Source organism: Mus musculus, chromosome 2 (assembly GCF_000001635.26).
Source record: "Mus musculus strain C57BL/6J chromosome 2, GRCm38.p6 C57BL/6J".
NCBI classification, from domain to species: Eukaryota; Metazoa; Chordata; class Mammalia; order Rodentia; family Muridae; genus Mus; species Mus musculus.
The window spans coordinates 79435119-79456841 of record NC_000068.7 but is presented as its reverse complement, the minus strand read 5'-3'; the positions used below and the strand labels follow the sequence as shown (position 1 = coordinate 79456841).

General features: G+C 39.6%; 1 protein-coding gene across 1 annotated transcript; it reads left to right on the top strand.

The window, feature by feature from the left end:
- The first annotated feature begins 205 nt into the window (after positions 1–205).
- On the top strand, positions 206–4205 carry Neurod1 (neurogenic differentiation 1). The gene is made up of 2 exons (NM_010894.3): positions 206–291; positions 1794–4205. The coding sequence occupies exon 2, from the start codon at positions 1805–1807 to the stop codon at positions 2876–2878; it is 1074 nt and encodes a 357-aa protein (NP_035024.1). The 5' UTR covers positions 206–291; positions 1794–1804; the 3' UTR covers positions 2879–4205.
- The last annotated feature ends 17518 nt before the right edge of the window (positions 4206–21723 follow it).

Below are 21723 nucleotides of genomic sequence, written 5' to 3'. Positions count from 1 at the left end.
AGGTACTGTGGGGGTGAGGGGAGTGGTGGTGGAAGGGGGCGGGAGGAAAGTTCTGGGGAGGGGTGAATGAGGGCGGGAGTCGTTCAGTCTGGACGCGTGCGCGATTGCGGGGCGCAGGGACCTGCTCGTTGCTCAGCTCACGGCCCCGCCCGCGCTCAGCATCAGCAACTCGGCTATATAACCCTAGCGCCCGCGCCACCGGGACACGAGGAATTCGCCCACGCAGAAGGCAAGGTGTCCCGAGGCTCCAGGGTTATGAGATCGTCACTATTCAGAACCTTTTAACAACAGGTAATTATGATTCCTATTTTTTACTCTCCCGAGAATAAAAGCAATAATTGAAGAGCTGTACCTTGGTACTTTGCATGCGCACATTTGTGGAGTCGGTTGTCCCTATATTTGAGATCAGTGTCCCTCCTCGTAATTGCCCACAAGTACTCGCACGTAATGAGTCCCAGCACTCAAGTACCCCCTGCAGGCTTTCTAATTACATTTAATTTTTAATAGTATAGAAGCTTTTAGAATGTTTGGGGAGGGGAGTAACTGTAATTATTTGTAAGCGGTTATTTGAAAGTCCCCAAAGCAAACAACCACTTCCAGTTCTCACTTATTCAGGGGAGAAAAGGAGAGAAAGAGAAAAACAAAACAAAACAAAACAAACAAACAAAAACACCTGCTGCCCATAGTTTTATTTGGTGTACAGATATTTAGGCTCATCGTGCATATGAAACTATCTATTTCAGGAGAATGTAGTACTGGAAAACCGATTGGACTCTGAAATAGCTTAGCTGAAATGTAGGGAGAGGGGGAGAAAAGGAAGGAAATTTTCCTGCTACCTGTTACTGTCCCAGAGGCGGCCAAGTCCCCATGCTGGGGCCAGACATTCAGTTGTTTTACTAAAGGCTTTTTACAGTTCTTATGAGAAGCAGCACCTTCACCATTGCCAGTCGCTGACCATTGTAATTACTCCATCTTTTAAAGGGAGGTTTGAGGCGAACTTTGAAAAGCCCCAATAAAGAGCGGGCGGCCCTTTCAATGGGCTGTTTATTAGAGAGGAGCCTTTTGCACCTGATCCCCAGCGCGTGGGAGAGCCTCGCCTGGGAGCCAGAGCTTTTGTACAAGGTGGGAATTTAGCGGGGGCGTGGGGGGGGGGTGGTGAGGCAAAGAAAGAAAGGCAAGAGAGGGATGGAAGACTTGTGCCCACTTCTGTGGCCAAATGTGTTGTCGATAGGAAAATAATTTGATGGAAACTACCTTTCCTCCTCTGTGCATTGGCTCTCCCTTCCATATAATCTTCTTTAAAAATTGGGGTCAGTGCTAGGAAATTACGTAATGGCTTTTCAATTTATTTAAACCTCTAAGTAGTGCGAAGCCAGAGCAGAGATGAGTTCAGAGTATTCCATTTCCAAACTCATCGTTTTTGTGAGTTGGGAGTGACTTGGGACACAGTCAGAAAACCATGCACTCTGTACGCATTTCCACACAGGGCACCTGGCCAGATAATTGCCCTGCACACAGTTGAGCTGATCACTAGGAAAGGCACCCATAGCCACTCATGACAGGCCTAGTGGTACCTACTACGCAGCACCGAGGTACAGACACGCCAGCATGAAGCACTGCGTTTAACTTTTCCTGGAGGCATCCATTTTGCAGTGGACTCCTGTGTATTTCTATTTGTGTGCATTTCTGTAGGATTAGGGAGAGGGAGCTGAAGGCTTATCCAGCTTTTAAATATAGCGGGTGGATTTCCCCCCCTTTCTTCTTCTGCTTGCCTCTCTCCCTGTTCAATACAGGAAGTGGAAACATGACCAAATCATACAGCGAGAGCGGGCTGATGGGCGAGCCTCAGCCCCAAGGTCCCCCAAGCTGGACAGATGAGTGTCTCAGTTCTCAGGACGAGGAACACGAGGCAGACAAGAAAGAGGACGAGCTTGAAGCCATGAATGCAGAGGAGGACTCTCTGAGAAACGGGGGAGAGGAGGAGGAGGAAGATGAGGATCTAGAGGAAGAGGAGGAAGAAGAAGAGGAGGAGGAGGATCAAAAGCCCAAGAGACGGGGTCCCAAAAAGAAAAAGATGACCAAGGCGCGCCTAGAACGTTTTAAATTAAGGCGCATGAAGGCCAACGCCCGCGAGCGGAACCGCATGCACGGGCTGAACGCGGCGCTGGACAACCTGCGCAAGGTGGTACCTTGCTACTCCAAGACCCAGAAACTGTCTAAAATAGAGACACTGCGCTTGGCCAAGAACTACATCTGGGCTCTGTCAGAGATCCTGCGCTCAGGCAAAAGCCCTGATCTGGTCTCCTTCGTACAGACGCTCTGCAAAGGTTTGTCCCAGCCCACTACCAATTTGGTCGCCGGCTGCCTGCAGCTCAACCCTCGGACTTTCTTGCCTGAGCAGAACCCGGACATGCCCCCGCATCTGCCAACCGCCAGCGCTTCCTTCCCGGTGCATCCCTACTCCTACCAGTCCCCTGGACTGCCCAGCCCGCCCTACGGCACCATGGACAGCTCCCACGTCTTCCACGTCAAGCCGCCGCCACACGCCTACAGCGCAGCTCTGGAGCCCTTCTTTGAAAGCCCCCTAACTGACTGCACCAGCCCTTCCTTTGACGGACCCCTCAGCCCGCCGCTCAGCATCAATGGCAACTTCTCTTTCAAACACGAACCATCCGCCGAGTTTGAAAAAAATTATGCCTTTACCATGCACTACCCTGCAGCGACGCTGGCAGGGCCCCAAAGCCACGGATCAATCTTCTCTTCCGGTGCCGCTGCCCCTCGCTGCGAGATCCCCATAGACAACATTATGTCTTTCGATAGCCATTCGCATCATGAGCGAGTCATGAGTGCCCAGCTTAATGCCATCTTTCACGATTAGAGGCACGTCAGTTTCACTATTCCCGGGAAACGAATCCACTGTGCGTACAGTGACTGTCCTGTTTACAGAAGGCAGCCCTTTTGCTAAGATTGCTGCAAAGTGCAAATACTCAAAGCTTCAAGTGATATATGTATTTATTGTCGTTACTGCCTTTGGAAGAAACAGGGGATCAAAGTTCCTGTTCACCTTATGTATTGTTTTCTATAGCTCTTCTATTTTAAAAATAATAATACAGTAAAGTAAAAAAGAAAATGTGTACCACGAATTTCGTGTAGCTGTATTCAGATCGTATTAATTATCTGATCGGGATAAAAAAAATCACAAGCAATAATTAGGATCTATGCAATTTTTAAACTAGTAATGGGCCAATTAAAATATATATAAATATATATTTTTCAACCAGCATTTTACTACCTGTGACCTTTCCCATGCTGAATTATTTTGTTGTGATTTTGTACAGAATTTTTAATGACTTTTTATAACGTGGATTTCCTATTTTAAAACCATGCAGCTTCATCAATTTTTATACATATCAGAAAAGTAGAATTATATCTAATTTATACAAAATAATTTAACTAATTTAAACCAGCAGAAAAGTGCTTAGAAAGTTATTGCGTTGCCTTAGCACTTCTTTCTTCTCTAATTGTAAAAAAGAAAAGAAAAGAAAAAAAACCAACAAATTGCACAATTTGAGCAATTCATCTCACTTTAAAGTTTTTCCTGCTCGCTCCCTAAAATAGAAACCAGACCCATAACACTCAAGAGGATGAAAACCGAAATGCATTCCTTATCAAAACACATCAATTCATTACTTGCACAAGCTTGTAAATACATATTATAAATAAATGCCAACACACACTCCTTTAAATCAAAAGCTGCTTGACTATCACATACAATTTGCACTCTTTCTTTTTAGTCTTTTACTTCTTTGAATTCCATGATTTTACGGAGTGTTTGAAGATATTGATGTTTCCAGAAAATATAAATGCATGATTTTATACATAGTCAAACAAATGGTGGTTTGTCATCTATTCATGTAATAAATCTGAGCCTAAATTTATTCAGGTTGTTAATGTTGGGTTTTTATACCTGTGTAGTCAGTTAGTACAGTAGTTTAAATAAAATTCAAACCATCGAATTCATAATTAGAACAATAGCTGTTGCATGTAAAATGCAGTCCAGAATAAGTGCTGTTTGAGATGTGATGCTGGTACTACTGGAATTGACATGTACTGTAATCTTGTTTGTAATCCTGTGTATTATGGTGTAATGCACAATTTAGAAAACTCCCATGCAGTTGCAATAAAAATAGTATGGAAAATCAAAACAATTGTTTCATTTCTTTCGAAAGTGGATTTTAAAGAGTAAAATTGTAGCGAGGAGGATCAACGTCTGTATTTGCTGAGTTAAATGTTAAACATTAGGAATAAAATATAGAGTTGAGCTTGTCCTGTGCTTAGTCTGTTATCTTGCTTAGAGGGTCACTGGCTTCTCAGATAACAAACAGACCTCGCCTCTGTTTTATTATTTGGAGTATTGAGCACAGAGTAAGCTGGACAAAAAACTCTGGTTTTCTAAAGGTGAAACGTCTTCACCTTTACTCTCTTTGTTTGTTTGTTTGTCTCTGTTTGTTGAAATGATTGTTAGAAGTTTCTTTTATTTTTCAGGCGGATTTACTTAAGTATTAACTAGCAAGACATAAGCAAATACCTTAGTTTAATTTGTTTATACATATTTAAAGCATAAACAAAATTGAATATTTTCTCACTGTTCTGTTATCTGTATCTTTCCTGAACTAGATAGCTTTCTTTCAAACAGTCCTGCACTCCAAACTATATATCTGATATTGTAGGAAAATTATTTAATTAATTGAAAGGCTCCCAAAAGATGAGGCATTTTATAATGGTTCTATTAAGTGTTTGGGATGTCTTCACTAATTGTTCCACTAAAGTGCTAGTGAGCTTTTGGTACATAAGTATATACTATTTGTGTTCTATTTTAGGAGTGTATATTACTCCACAGTTTTCTGTACAGTCCTGCTATTTTATATTTTGATTTTATAAACACACACACACACACACACACACACACACACACCACACCACACCACACCACACCACACCACACCACACCACACCACACCACACCAACTTAACTTCTGGTAAGTCTACTTAATAAATAGTTTGGCATTTCCCTTCCCATGAGAAATGACTGACAGTCTTGATTTTTATGGAATAGCATTTTGGCAGTTGTATTGTCTCTACTGTGATTCTGATTGCTGTCATTGTTCCTTCTCTGATTCGGATACCACATTGGATGCCTACCTCCCTTGCAAGCATGTTCCTTTAATCTCCTTCTCGTTGGTGGCTTAAGGGTTCCAGAAAACTGACCTTATTTAGTAAGCTGCTCCAGAAAAACGTGAGTAATCTAATAGACAGGAACAATTAGCCATAGTAATAACGTTGCCAACGAGGCCCCATCAAGCTGTGACAGTAGCAGTAAGGGATATTTCAACATTCAAAAAAATTAATGTAATTTAAAATAATGTTTTCTACCAGCCTTTATCACACACAGAAATACATTAAAGCTGGTCCCAACTTTACCCCAAATGTAGTTGTCTCTTTCCAAGTGAATCAGAGCAGTTATTTTGGAATCAAGCTGTTGCTTCCTAGCCTGGATTTTTCTCACCATTGACTTTAGGAGACACAATACTGATAGCAGAATCCTTCAGCCTCCCAGCACAGGAAACCATAAAGTGAACATTCAGATCTGATCTGATCTATTAAGCAGCTCAGTTTCACCTGTAATTAAAATTAGACATCTCCATGCAAACTAAAAACTGTTGCTAGAGTCAACAGAAGAACCAAGGGTGGTGTTTCTAGAATCACAACATTTAAAATGGGAAGCAAAAGAATCTAGACTATGGGTTTCATTAGAGGTAGGCGTGAAGGATGAAGGCTCTGCTTCACTCTTTTTCTTTTTCATTTTGTGTGTGTTTAAAATTTCACTCTAAAGGCGTAGGGATTCTTTCAGTCAGTCAGGGAGTAACTCACATGCCACCATCTTTTATTCAAAGGCAGGCACAGATGTTCCTTCTGCAGGGAAGGTTTTAATTTATGAAAATGATATTGTTTATGCATGAATGAACTGCATGCACCCTGCATAACGCATAGCACTTCCATCTGATCAGAGAAATACCACCAAACCAGCGCCAATGTCAGAAACATATTCTACACATTTACTCACTCAAATGTTTAATGAATATTTGGAATGCATTTTCAAACCATAAGAAATCTTTTAAATTATCTCCTTCATTTCTTTTATGAATTGTTAAGCACATTTTAAAGATACTTTTACAGTCTTTATGTTTGCTTAATCCTTATGTGAAGCTAATAAAAAACAGTTTTTTTTTTTTTGTGAAAACCAAGAAAAGAGGGGGGGTGAGCTGATAGCTTTGGACCAAGAAAAATATTTCATGTGGTTTGCCTATGTGGTGCTTGATATAATATTTGGGTTCTATATTCTTGTTCTTCGTGAGCAATTGATGTTCCTATCCTAGAAAATACAGCTTTGTAATATTAAAACACCTGGAAAACTTATTTCTAGAAGAAGCTGGCAGATTATTTCATAGTAGGAGAGGAATTTTAGTTAAATATTTTAACTACTGTATAATTCTTATAGAATAGGACTACTCCATAAAATTTAAGTTTTATTTTTATCAATTTCAATGTTATATCTATATCTATTTTTAACTATTAAAAAGACCATTTCATGAACCTACTAATGGAACACCACATATTCTGAGTAGCCTACAGATTTTTAGATTTATAATATGTTATAGCAAAATGATATTGCAGCCAAATTCTAAGTAGTGCAGTTTATTGTTTAAAAATATCAGTATGTTTTCATCATTTGAACATTTATATAAATTCTTACAAAACTGATGCATCTTCTGCAAGAGGCCTAAATTCTGCAATTACTAAAATGATATATGGATCATTAGCTAACAGTATGAGCCAAGCTGTTTTAGTTCTATAATTATATGAGAAATTTGAACTGAAATATCTATTAAACAATTAATAAAACTAGGTTTCAAATGCAGATTGGTTTTGTCCTAATGGAAAATTACCAAGCTATTTATGAAGTTGTTCTTAAAACCCCTCTTTCAAAAAAGCATCTATAGCCTCTTATTTTATGAAAGAAAAAATACCTAAATAAAAATTTCAGTTCAAGTAACCATGAAAAACTAAAAGAGCCAATGTGACATCTTGTGGAACCCCAGGACTGAAGATTCATGTTATCATTGTAAGAGGCACTCTGGAGTCAGATGAGCAGTGATTTGTATGGTGGCATAATCATTGGCTCCTGGCCAGGCATTGTGTTTCAATGGACGCCATTATCAGGAACCATTCAGCTAGAAATCTGCACTGTATGCACGCAGAAGTTGAGATCATATGCCTTCCTATGTCAGAAAATTCTGTGCTGGCAATTGACTCGCACAGTCTCTCCACGCACACTAACACTTGGTTCAATGGCTCTGATGGTATTAACAATGGAGCCAAGCTAGTGGCATATACAAGGCCACACAGTCTCCGGGGAAGGCTGAATAAACTGCTAATTTAAAAATACCTTGAAATGCAGAACATTGTGTTAATGGTGGACTAAATCTTTAGATACATTAAGGATGGATTTGGCCACCTACACACTTAGGGAATCGTTTTTTTCTCCACGACTTAAAACAGGAATCATTTCTATAGATCCCCAGGTTTGAAACAATTCTAAGGGATACATCGAATTATAATGACATTGAGAAAAAAAGGAAGTATCTTCCCCTGGTCTACATGAGAAATTGGTATTATTGCTACAGCTAACTGTGCTGCAGACTTCATGAGCAAAGACAGTTCATTAGGAAAATGGCCTCTCACACCAGGTCAGTGCTCAACATTTTTGTTCATTTGTACCTGGCTTCATTAAAGCTTTCTTGTGTCTTATATTACATGGAATATATTTTCCATATTTTACACTGTATGGTAAATGTCAGGAAACTCTCATGTCTGGTATTTGTGTTTGAAACTTTCTTTTAGGTTCTTGCTTCCTCAAACAAACTTTTTTTGACATTGATTCAATGTAGCCAACACCTTCAACAATACCCAAAGCACTCGATTATTATACCTCCATTTACCATAGTTTCTCTCTATGTATTATCTCGTTGTTTGTTATGGTTATTATAAATTATCTATCTCCTTGTACAGATTGTGGACTTCTCAAGAACAGGGACTTTGGATTTTTTTACTTGCTGCTGTTACTCTGGTGCTTAGAGACTTAGTACAGCCTTAGCAAATATTAATTGTCCAAGAGACAAGACTATACATCTGATGCAGACACCTGTTGCCTAAATCATAGCACTATAAATCAATCTGTTGAGTATACCACAAATGAATCTCATCCTCATCGTCACTTATTCTACAAAAGATAACAATTGCAACTTATCTCTCTGATTCTGTTACCGAATTTCTTCTCCCTGCTGAGAATCAGAAGTCCTGAGTAAGAAATCCTCTTTTCTTTATTTACTGAATGACTGATTAATCGATTGATTGATTTTTGCATCATTTGGTTGAATATAACTAGGGACTTGGGTAAACATTACCCAACATTAAAGTCCTATACACTGTCATCAAACCAGCCTTTTTCCTTCATATAATAAGAATTCTCTTGAATGCATGCTACTTTTTTCTTTCCTATTTATCAGTCTTCAGGGCATCCCTCTTATTCTATATTTAGGGCTATGCAAAATTATACTAGGTTATAGTTTCTACTTTACAGTGTTTAGTTTATAAACACAGCACATGACTGATGTTTCTGTAGTGTTTGCTTGCTCTCCGTGATGTCAGTTAAGGTTACAATGACGTCAGTGGACAGGTTCCTAGTGCTTAAGGGAACTGTTAATTCCTTTTCTCTGGTGTCCTTAATGATCGTGGGGATTGTTTGCTCATGGAAGGGAATTATAGGACTATAATCTGCTGCAAGCTTTGAGTACATGACTAAGAATGTTTACACCCAACAGATAAACAGAGAAGATAACAGAGAGGTCGAAACAGAATAGGGACAGCATTACTTGATAACAGTAACAAAATAGTCAGCATCCCACATGACCAAATGTGTGTTGATAAATAACAATAAAGTAAAATGCATATAATTTATAATAAATTCTTAATAGTGATGTTTAGAACATTTCTTCACTAAAATGATTTCTTAATAAAATAAGGTCGCTTCTATGAACATTTTTTACGCTAATATGAGAATATTTGCTTAGAGGGCATCTATTTCATTGTGCTTTAACTCTAAAGCATTAAACAAAGAGATCTTTACTTCCTAATTGACGAATAGTACATTTATGTTGTGGAAAATATTTAATCTCAATTGGGGGCTTCTACCCCACCTTTGATCATTCAGTTCTGGGATAAAAGACATACAACATTTATATTTGTAGTAAGCCTTAGTCAGCCCCAGGCCTGGGCAGATAGTCACACTCTGTGCTACTAGAATCTACTTCCCCATTCATAACCACAAGCTATAATTTGCCATGTTTTGTCTAGGCTGCTCTTAACTTCAGTTGATTAGTCATGTTTTCATGACTCACCTAACCCATGCAGTCTTTCATCTCTCTACCTTCTCTCTCCTCCTCATGGCTCCCCTCAGATCCCAACCCTGGAAACCTTAAGACCCACCTATCTCAATTTTGCCCAGCTATATAGACATCTTTATTCAGCAAGCAAGAATAACTTAGGGAGCAAGGTCACATAGTGTCTCTTGAGTCTAGTGCAGATTTTCTCCTTGAGGGCAGCCAGGCCTTGGGAGCCAGTACTTAACAATACATAGTGAAAGACCAAACCTCAACACATTTATCTTTACATTTTATTTGTTTATCTTCCTATATATTTCTATCCATCTACCTATCTGTCTATATTAGTATGAGGAAATATCATATTCTCACAGATAATTAGGATATAGGCTGAAACTTGAGATGAAGTCACTCTGACTGAGATGGCCCCACATTCAGTCACTAATGTCCTTGTGAAAGGACAGGATATACAAACACACAACACATAGAGATAACAGCAAGTGATGATAAAGAGAGGGGTTTGAGCAAAGCATTTATGGTTTAGGGAATTATGGGGACCTTGGACCATTGCTAGCAGCTGGAAGATGTTATCTCAGAATCCCTACGAAGGAAACAATACTACCAGCACCTTATATTAGACCTGTCACCAGAAAAATGATGTTATATGCTGCAATTGTGTAAGACCCTTGATCTGTGATACTTTATTATAGCATTCTCATAAAACTAAAATATACAGTAAATTCTGCTTTAGACTGATGATAAATATATGTTAACTATAGAAAAGTTAATTCAAACTATATTGAAAATGTTACAAGTAGTCACATGTGTGTCACTCCCAGAATATTTTAGTTAGTACCATGTTTGATTCTTGAACAGACTGGCAAATAGTAGCTATCTAGTAATTACCTGGATTATAAAAACTTGTGGGGAGTTTTATTCATATGATGGAACTTTAAAATATAGCTATATATAACGGAAGGTGACTTTAAAAATCCAGATTTTAAAATATGTCAGATTTTACATAAAGTATCTAATATCAACTATTATCTAAACTTCAAGTGAAAATTGTTATTTGTGGGACAGCATGCATTCTCCTAAATAAAGCCTCTGCAGAAATGTCACATTTACATAGTTTCACAAACACTCATCAAACACAATTTTCTAACTTTTTTTTAATTCTTGCAGTTCTAATGAATTTAAATGCTATCACTTTTCAAAGTTCTGTCTCTGTTTCTAGGTTATTTGGGGTCTTTTAAGCTTGAAACATGGGTGCTGAGACACCAACTCAGTTATGGAGGGTTCTTCACTGGGTTACATGGTTGCCCTGATTGTTCTAAACACAATTTAGTGACCTGCTCCTGCTGTCTCTCCTCCTCTTCCTCTTCCTCCTCTTCCTTCTTTCTCCCCCTTTTCCTCATACTCTTCCTCTTCTTCTTGTATTGACTTAGAAAAGTTTGGCTGTTCTATACACCTGGAATTTGTGGGTTTTGGTTTTTGTTTTGATTTTAGAGACACAGTTTCTTTATATATTATTGGTTGTCCTAGAATTTGTACTGTGTAGAAGGCACAAAGGATTTTTTGTTTTGTTTTTCCATTAGTAAATTTATTTATTCACTTTATATCCTAATCCTAGTCATCCACCTCCTCCCAGTCTCCCCTCATACAGCCTTTCCTCTTCTCCTCTTTCCCCTTCTCCTCCTTCCCCTTCGCCTCTGAGAAGGAGGCCCTCTGTGGGCACCAACGCACTCTGGCACCTTAGGTCACTGCAGGACTAGGTGCATACTTTCCTACTGAGATCAGACAAGGCAGCCCAATTAGGGGAACAGGATCATCCACAGGCAGGCAACAGAGTCAGGGTAAGCCACCTGCCTAGTTGTTGCGGGACCCACAAGAAGACTAAGCTACACATCTGCTACATATATGTGGAGGGCCTGGTCTAACCCATGTATGCTCTTTGGTTGGTGGTTGAGTCTCTGGGAGCCCCCAGGTGTGCAGGTTAGTTGATTTGGTTGTGGAGTTCCTATCCACTACAGGTCCCTCAGTCCTTCCTCTAACTCTTCCACAAGACTTCTTGAGCTCTATCTAATGTTTGACTGTGGGATTCTGTATCTGGTTTGGTCAGTTGCTAGGTGGGGCGTCTCAGTTATGCTAGGACACTATCTGGCAGGCATAACAGAGTATCATTAATAGAGTCAGGGATTGATTCTGTCTAGTTTCCTGCTCTCTTATGCAATTGAGGTGAATATTGTTTTAAGCCACTGAAAAAAAATTAAAATCAAGTCATATTGCAACTCTCACCCTTTCTATTGATGGCTAAAGTTGTTAGGTTTTGGGGGAGCAAACTATAATACAAAAAGACTTCCATGGGATTTCTAGTAAAGGGAAAAATCAATGCCAACAGTTGAACTAGGCCTTCAGGCATGGCAGACATGTGCTCTATCAACAAGCTAGTGATTATTTTTGTTACATATCTATACATATTATGAAAAAATATATAAATATAATTAGCTAAGCCCATATTGTTGTCTGTGTGTATATGATTCGGGGCTGACCATTATGCATTAGATGATGGCCAATCAGGATCTTTATTCTGAGGAGCTGCTAATTCTCCCTTTCTTAGCTGTTGCCTCTAGCTCATTGTCTAGGGGTGGGGCTCTGAGCATTCCTATCATTTTTGTGCATTTATTTGCAACTCAACAAAAAGTTCCACAGCAAATGTAGAATTAGAAAAACAATTACCTTTACACTCTACTTCATGGCTCATTTTTACAGGCTCAGGATGAACTTGTGAATGATGCAAAGCCACATGGAGAGAGATGGAGGTCTGTCTGCACAAAACTCAGCAACCCTGCTGGAAATGCAAGGCCCGGGAGTTCATCATGGCTGTTTTGTAGTCAGCCAAATACTAGTGTATTCAATTAACAATCCATGGAGCAGAGCCACATAGCTGGCTTCAGCCAACTCCCAGAATCACGAGAAATAATAAATTGTCATTTTAAGTCAAAATGCTTGGAGGTTGTTATACACTAGTAGAAAGTCTATATATATCCTGGAAGATCAGACCGCCCAGATGTTGGTTGACTCACCAGTTACCATCACTCTCTCTGTTTTTTTTTTTTTAAATCAAGGTGAAAAACCTGTATGTATCAGTGAAGATGGACTCTATTGAGGAGTTAATTCCATTCATTTGGCTTGTCAACATGTCTGTGGGGCATTTTTTATTGTTGATTGATGTGGGTCATCCAACTTCTTGGCAGGTGGTCCTGGGAGGTATAAGAAAAGCAAGCTGATTCAGTTGGTAAGTGTCCTTTCTCTATGTTCTCTGCTTTGGGTCCTGCTTCTAGGTTTTTTCTCTGAGTTCCTGTCTTGGCTTTCATCAATGACCAACTGTGATCAGGATATACAAGCCCAATGCATTCTTTTCTCCTCAAGCTTCTCTTGGTCATGGTCTTTATGAGAAAACAATCTAAGATAACCCAAACTTTCTGTTTGTTGGCAGCTCTCTGAAAGCTGAAAAACTGAAGACATGTTTCTTCATTCTCTAGAACACAGCCTGTTGCTAATTTGCGATACTTGAGAGGAAATGTGATGGGTGGGATTTTGGAAGATATGTTCTTCTCAGAGAGAATGCAAGATGAAGGAAAATCTGCCTTTCCCTCTTCATTCCTCTTCTTGGCCACTCTTGTGGAGAACATTTGACTCCAGCATACCAGGAACTATCTTGAAGCCACCCGCAGAGTCCCAGCTGCTTTGTAGGGCTAGCAAAGCCATTTCAATGACATCACATAGGATGAGGTAATGCAGCAATACTCTGACTCAGGACCACTTGAGAAGTATTATCTTTTATGTGAGAAATACAATCTCATCTTATAAGTAGTATGCACTTTCAGTTGTATATGTTGCTTACAGAGATCCAAAATGGTAAAACATGATGAAGTAAGATTGAAAGACACCCAGTTCAATGCAAACTCCGCTGCCTATGGGTAATATCTAGAAAGCAAGTAGCTATTTTCCACAGTGAAAAGGGACACTGATTGTTTCTGTTTCATTTAGTGAAGCAAATGAGGGGAGGTTGGTGATGGGTGGATTGTGAAATCCCTGCCTGCTTTACTTGAGTGCCTGTCGACCCTATTTAAGGTTCTCTAGTGCTGCATCGCTGCCCGTTGCTGTCAGATGCTTCAAACTCTCGGCTCAGAGGAAACATGTTTGGAGATTTTTCTTTATTTATACGTGACTGTTGTAGGGACAGATGGCCCTCTACCTTGTAGGCAGCAGGAGCCACAGTAGCAGGGACATTCTGACAATATCTCCACTCAGCATGGGAAGGAAGGATTCCCTGTGATGTCTTGACAATGGGCCCATAGAGCATCAGGAATGAGGGAGAGGTGGACACGACCCAAACTGACCTCACTCCAAATGCATGTTGATGTGCAGGAATAAATGCTGACTTCTGCCGTAAATATTTCTGTTACTCCTATCCATAGGGCACTGTATTTTGAGTAAGATCAGAAACTAAAGTAGAATTTCAATATTGAACTTAATTTACTCATCAACACAGTCAACCCAAGTATTGAACATTTGTTACTTTAAATATTCATTACTATATGTGTGTAGTATGTGTTTGTGTATGTATGTGTGTGTTTATGTGTGTATGTGTATTGTGTGTGTGTTTGTGTGTGTATTGTGTGTTTGTGTGTGTATGTTTGTGTGTGTGTGTGTGTGTGTGTGTGTGTGTGTGTGTGTGTGTTTGTGTGTGTTTGTGTGTGTAGTGTGTGTTTGTGTGTGTGTAGAACTGAGGACAACTTTAAGGGTCAGTTCACACTGTCCACCCTGTTGAGGCATTCCACACTTTATTCTGCTGCTGCACTGTGGATTCAAGTCTAGCTGACCCACAAGCTTCCGGACAATTCTCCTGCTTCAGCCTCACATCTCACCCCAAGACTGCTAGGATTACAAACTCATGTTACCGCACCTGATCTCACATTTGTTCTGGGAGATCTGAGTTTGGGTCATCAGGGTATGCAACAAATGCTTGTACCCACTAAGCCATTTCCTGCACCCCCAAAGCATTGTTTTCAGCACAAGAGATAGATTCATAAGTAACAAAACAAGGTCATTGAGAGCTAAGGTAGAAATCTAACAGAATAATATGGAAAAAAGAAAACTACACATTTTAAATTTGGTCTATGGACAAGACCCTAAGGTGCCAACCAGAATGGATTGCAAGAGACACCGCATACTACAGACACGATTTGAAGAAATTGAGCTGAAATTAACCTGGAAGCCTCTTTTTTTTTTAAAATTTTTTTAATTTTTTATTAGGTATTTAGCTCATTTACATTTCCAATGCTATACCAAAAGTCCCCCATACCCACCCACCCCCACTCCCCTACCCACCCACTCCCCCTTTTTGGCCGTGGCGTTCCCCTGTACTGGGGCATATAAAATTTGCGTGTCCAATGGGCCTCTCTTTCCAGTGATGGCCAACTAGGCCATCTTTTGATACATATGCAGCTAGAGTCAAGAGCTCCGGGGTACTGGTTAGTTCATAATGTTGTTCCACCTATAGGGTTGCAGATCCCTTTAGCTCCTTGGGTACTTTCTCTAACTCCTCCATTGGGAGCCCTGTGATCCATCCAATAGCTGACGGTGAGCATCCACTTCTGTGTTTGCTAGGCCCCGGCATAGTCTCACAAGAGACAGCTACATCTGGGTCCTTTCGATAAAATCTTGCTAGTGTATGCAATGGTGTCAGCGTTTGGATGCTGATTATGGGGTGGATCCCTGGATATGGCAGTCTCTACATGGTCCATCCTTTCATCTCAGCTCCAAACTTTGTCTCTGTAACTCCTTCCAAGGGTGTTTTGTTCCCACTTCTAAGGAGGGGCATAGTGTCCACACTTCAGTCTTCATTTTTCTTGAGTTTCATGTGTTTAGGAAATTGTATCTTATATCTTGGGTATACTAGGTTTTGGGCTAATATCCACTTATCAGTGAGTACATATTGTGTGAGTTCCTTTGTGAATGTGTTACCTCACTCAGGATGATGCCCTCCAGGTCCATCCATTTGGCTAGGAACTTCATAAATTCATTCTTTTTAATAGCTGAGTAGTACTCCAATGTGTAGATGTACCACATTTTCTGTATCCATTCCTCTGTTGAGGGGCATCTGGGTTCTTTCCAGCTTCTGGCTATTATAAATAGGGCTGCTATGAACATAGTGGAGCATGTGTCCTTCTTACCAGTTGGGGCATCTTCTGGATATATGCCCAGGAGAGGTATTGCTGGATCCTCCGGTAGTACTATGTCCAATTTTCTGAGGAACCGCCAGACTGATTTCCAGAGTGGTTGTACAAGCCTGCAATCCCACAAACAATGGAGGAGTGTTCCTCGTTCTCCACATCCACGCCAGCATCTGCTGTCACCTGAATTTTTGATCTTAGCCATTCTGACTGGTGTGAGGTGGAATCTCAGGGTTGTTTTGATTTGCATTTCCCTGATGATTAAGGATGTTGAACATTTTTTCAGGTGCTTCTCTGCCATTCGGTATTCCTCAGGTGAGAATTCTTTGTTCAGTTCTGAGCCCCATTTTTAATGGGGTTATTTGATTTTCTGAAGTCCACCTTCTTGAGTTCTTTATATATGTTGGATATTAGTCCCCTATCTGATTTAGGATAGGTAAAGATCCTTTCCCAATCTGTTGGTGGTCTTTTTGTCTTATTGACGGTGTCTTTTGCCTTGCAGAAAATTTGGAGTTTCATTAGGTCCCATTTGTCAATTCTCGATCTTACAGCACAAGCCATTGCTGTTCTGTTCAGGAATTTTTCCCCTGTGCCCATATCTTCAAGGCTTTTCCCCACTTTCTCCTCTATAAGTTTCAGTGTCTCTGGTTTTAAGTGAAGTTCCTTGATCCACTTAGATTTGACCTTAGTACAAGGAGATAAGTATGGATCGATTCGCATTCTTCTACATGATAACAACCAGTTGTGCCAGCACCATTTGTTGAAAATGCTGTCTTTCTTCCACTGGATGGTTTTAGCTCCCTTGTCGAAGATCAAGTGACCATAGGTGTGTGGGTTCATTTCTGGGTCTTCAATTCTATTCCATTGGTCTACTTGTCTGTCTCTATACCAGTACCATGCAGTTTTTATCACAATTGCTCTGTAGTAAAGCTTTAGGTCAGGCATGGTGATTCCACCAGAGGTTCTTTTATCCTTGAGAAGAGTTTTTGCTATCCTAGGTTTTTTGTTATTCCAGATGAATTTGCAAATTGCTCCTTCTAATTCGTTGAAGAATTGAGTTGGAATTTTGATGGGGATTGCATTGAATCTGTAAATTGCTTTTGGCAAGATAGCCATTTTTACAATGTTGATCCTGCCAATCCATGAGCATGGGAGATCCTTCCATCTTCTGAGATCTTCTTTAATTTCTTTCTTCAGAGACTTGAAGTTTTTATCATACAGATCTTTCACTTCCTTAGTTAGAGTCACGCCGAAATATTTTATATTATTTGTGACTATTGAGAAGGGTGTTGTTTCCCTAATTTCTTTCTCAGCCTGTTTATTCTTTGTATAGAGAAAGGCCATTGACTTGTTTGAGTTTATTTTATATCCAGCTACTTCACCGAAGCTGTTTATCAGGTTTAGGAGTTCTCTGGTGGAATTTTTGGGGTCACTTATATATACTATCATATCATCTGCAAAAAGTGATATTTTGACTTCCTCTTTTCCAATTTGTATCCCCTTGATCTCCTTTTGTTGTCGAATTGCTCTGGCTAATACTTCAAGTACTATGTTGAAAAGGTAGGGAGAAAGTGGGCAGCCTTGTCTAGTCCCTGATTTTAGTGGGATTGCTTCCAGCTTCTCTCCATTTACTTTGATGTTGGCTACTGGTTTGCTGTAGATTGCTTTTATCATGTTTAGGTATGGGCCTTGAATTCCTGATCTTTCCAGAACTTTTATCATGAATGGGTGTTGGATCTTGTCAAATGCTTTTTCTGCATCTAAGGAGATGATCATGTGGTTTTTGTCTTTGAGTTTGTTTATATAATGGATTACATTGATAGATTTTCGTATATTAAACCATCCCTGCATCCCTGGAATAAAACCTACTTGGTCAGGATGGATGATTGCTTTAATGTGTTCTTGGATTCGGTTAGCGAGAATTTTATTGAGGATTTTTGCATCGATATTCATAAGAGAAATTGGTCTGAAGTTCTCTATCTTTGTTGGATCTTTCTGTGGTTTAGGTATCAGAGTAATAGTGGCTTCATAAAATGAGTTGGGTAGAGTACCTTCTACTTCTATCTTGTGGAATAGTTTGTGCATAACTGGAATTAGATCTTCTTTGAAGGTCTGATAGAACTCTGCACTAAACCCGTCTGGTCCTGGGCTTTTTTTGGCTGGGAGACTATTTATAACTGCTTCTATTTCTTTAGGGGATATGGGACCGTCAACTTGATCCTGATTCAACTTTGGTACCTGGTATCTGTCCAGAAATTTTTCCATTTCGTCCAGGTTTTCCAGTTTTGTTGAGTATAGCCTTTTGTAGAAGGATCTGATGGTGTTTTGGATTTCTTCAGGATCTGTTGTTATGTCTCCCTTTTCATTTCTGATTTTGTTAATTAGGATTTTGTCCCTGTGCCCTCTAGTGAGTCTAGCTAAGGGTTTATCTAGCTTGTTGATTTTCTCAAAGAACCAACTCCTTGTTTGGTTAATTCTTTGAATAGTTCTTCTTGTTTCCACTTGGTTGATTTCACCCCTGAGTTTGATTATTTCCTGCCGTCTACTCCTCTTGGGTGAATTTGCTTCCTTTTTTTCTAGAGCTTTTAGATGTGTTGTCAAGCTGATAGTATGTGCTCTCTCCCGTTTCTTCTTGGAGGCACTCAGAGCTATGAGTTTCCCTCTTAGAAATGTTTTCATTGTGTCCCAAAGGTTTGGGTACGTTGTGGCTTCATTTTCATTAAACTCTAAAAAGTCTTTAATTTCTTTCTTTATTCCTTCCTTGACCAAGGTATCATTGAGAAGAGTGTTTTTCAGTTTCCACGTGAATGTTGGTTTTCTATTATTTATTTTGTTATTGAAGATCATGCTTAGTGCATGGTGATCTGATAGGATACATGGGACAATTTCAATATTTTTGTATCTGTTGAGGCCTGTTTTGTGACCTATTATGTGGTCAATTTTGGAGAAGGTACCATGAGGTGCTGAGAAGAGGTATATCCTTTTGTTTTAGGATAAAATGTTCTGTAGGTATCTGTCAGATCCATTTGTTTCATCACTTCTGTTAGTTTCAGTGTGTCCCTGTTTAGTTTCTGTTTCCATGATCTGTCCATTGGTGAAAGTGGTGTGTTGAAGTCTCCCACTATTATTGTGTGAGGTGCAATGTGTGCTTTGAGCTTTACTAAAGTTTCTTTAATGAATGTGGCTGCCCTTGTGTTTGGAGCATAGATATTCAGTATTGAGAGTTCCTCTTGGAGGATTTTACCTTTGATGAGAATGAAGTGCCCCTCCTTGTCTTTTTTGATGACTTTGGGTTGGAAGTCAATTTTTTCAGATATTAGGATGGCTACTCCAGCTTGTTTCTTCATACCATTTGCTTGGAAAATTGTTTTCCAGCCTTTCACTCATAGGTAGTTCCTGTCTTTTTCCCTGAGATGTGTTTCCTGTAAGCAGCAAAAGTTGGGTCTTGTTTGTGTAGCCAGTTTGTTAGTCTATGTCTTTTTATTGGGGAGTTGAGACCATTGATGTTAAGAGATATTAAGGAAAAATAATTATTGCTTCCTGTTATTTTTGTTGTTAAAGTTGGCATTCTGTTCTTGTGGCTGTCTTCTTTTAGGTTTGTTGAGGGATTACCTTCCTGTTTTTTCTAGGGCGTTGTTCCCGTTCTTATATTGGTTTTTTTCTGTTATTATCCTTTGAAGGGCCGGATTCGTGGAGAGATAATGTGTGAATTTGGTTTTGTCGTGGAATACTTTGGTTTCTCCATCTATGGTAATTGAGAGTTTGGCTGGGTATAGTAGCCTGGGCTGGAATTTGTGTTCTCTTAGTGTCTGTATAACATCTGTCCAGGCTCTACCTGGAAGCCTCTTATTTGAATAGTAGCTTTAATAGATCAGAAGGGTTATACAAGCTGCCAGGAGAGAGAAGCAATTGGTAGTCCTACCTGGCTCTAAAGCCCATGAACCACAACAATGCCTGGACTAGCAAGGCATCTCTAATGGTACAATAGTGGGACTTTTACCTTGGGGATTAACCAACAGATGTCTAATTGTACTTTAGTCTGCTTAGTGGGAGAAAATTCATTCCTGTTGCTGTAAACTCAGCTAATTACCTGTGTCTGGAGAGGTCATTGAGTCTAGAAGAGAACCCTCTACTGCCATGTTCCCAAACCATTGCAGTTTCTGTTTTCTAAATAATTTATCCTTACTCACAGATAACTGTAGCTCTCACTCCTCATCGAAGAAGTTTCTTTTTGCAACCGATAAAATTTTTTAGCTGATACACAACTGGTCAAAATGGAGAAAATAGGCTGATTGGGGGTGGGTGACCAACTGTTACATTTGCAATTCAACCCCTATAACTGATGCTTAGGAAATAAAAGGGGGTAGAAATATTCTAAGAGCCAGAAGAACAAGGCATCTGCTGCTAGATAGTGCCTCCTGTATCATGGGAAGCTGTAGGCATGAAATCTCAGCAGCGTGGTCATCTAAGTACCCACATAATGATAACACCATTTGAAATGCCAAGTTGGACAGGGAAAGTTTACATGGTTCCATCCCTTAATGAAGTGTCACAGGCGGTCAGTTCAGGTTACAGGGAGAGAGTTAGTTTCCTCCGGGGAAGAACTCCCACATAGGTTGTTCAATCCCAAGTGATAGGCATGTACCCATGATTGAAGTACACATGTAGCAATTATAATTACAAAAGAGCTCATGAGTCTGCGAGCGAACTGGAAGGGGGAGAGTAAAACTTATTTTCAAAGAGAAAAACTTATTTTCAAAACATCCATTTCAATTTTGCAAAGCAGAAAACAAAATGGAGACATTGCCACAGAGTAGGGACATTAACTTTTAATTACAAATCTGTCTTCTGAAAAAATAAAATGACACAAAGTCAACTTCTATTTCAGGCAAAGCTGTACCAACACAATGCATATGACATTCATTGTTTGGTGCATACGCTCATGCGTCTATTGAGCCACAGAAGAATTTTAAAGTAAGCAACAGAATATAGAAGATGAATGTGAACGTGTTGTGTAAGGACTTCTATGCCAGAAGAAGAAAAGGAGGAGGAGGAGGTGGAGGAGGAGGAGGAGGAGGAGGAGGAGGAGGAGGAGGAGGAAGTGGAGAAGGAGAAAAGGAGAGGAAGAGGAAAAGGCAGCTATCTATCCAGATGCACAATTTCACATTACAGCAAATCAATAGTGAGTGCCAGGCATCTGTACATGACACCGATGTGCTGATGCCCATCGTCTGCCACTGCAAAGACAATTTCAGATGTTGAATTCCTATTTTAAGATTTTCCCCCTTTAAAAAGATTTTTTTCTCATAATATTTCCAATTGTCAGTATTGTTTCTATAGTTTTAGGGGCTCTACATTTATTCTTTGCATCCTTTCCAACCCCATAGTAGGCATCGTATGAGGATTCTTGGAGCTTTCTAGTCCCTTTTACACACACAGTTTTGCAAATTTTACTATACAAAAATGTGCTATCATAACTGTGAGTTAGTATGTAATTACTTTGCTTCTACTTACAAACATTGAAACCTTGTCAATAAATGCAGGGTTCTCTGCTTTGCAATCCACACATGTGAAAACCTTCTTGAGGTTTCAGTCATTTCTGGTGACTGTACATGTGGTAATGACTTATAGTGATTATTGTTATTATTATTATTATTATTATTATTATACAAGGAAGGGAGCAGGGGAAGTGCACATCACCATTGACCTGTTTGCTTTAACTGGTCTACACCTGCTGAAGTTCCCTTTTTCTCTCAATAATACTTTTAGTCAACAACCGCTTTGGAACAGAACTATAACACCTACTATAGTGATACACATTTGTATATTTTACTTTTTGACATTTTCCCCCATAAATATGGTTTGCCAGATCATAATAATTATGCCCATTTAACTAACTGTGTTTAGTGTAACACAGTATTTATGCTTGCAATATGCATAGATGTCATTATTATTTATTTTATTATGTAAGTAGTCCATGA

Bases quoted from the DNA above. Each gene is read 5' to 3' on its own strand.
- Neurod1 (NM_010894.3), top strand. From the start codon at position 1,805: ATGACCAAATCATACAGCGAGAGCGGGCTGATGGGCGAGCCTCAGCCC.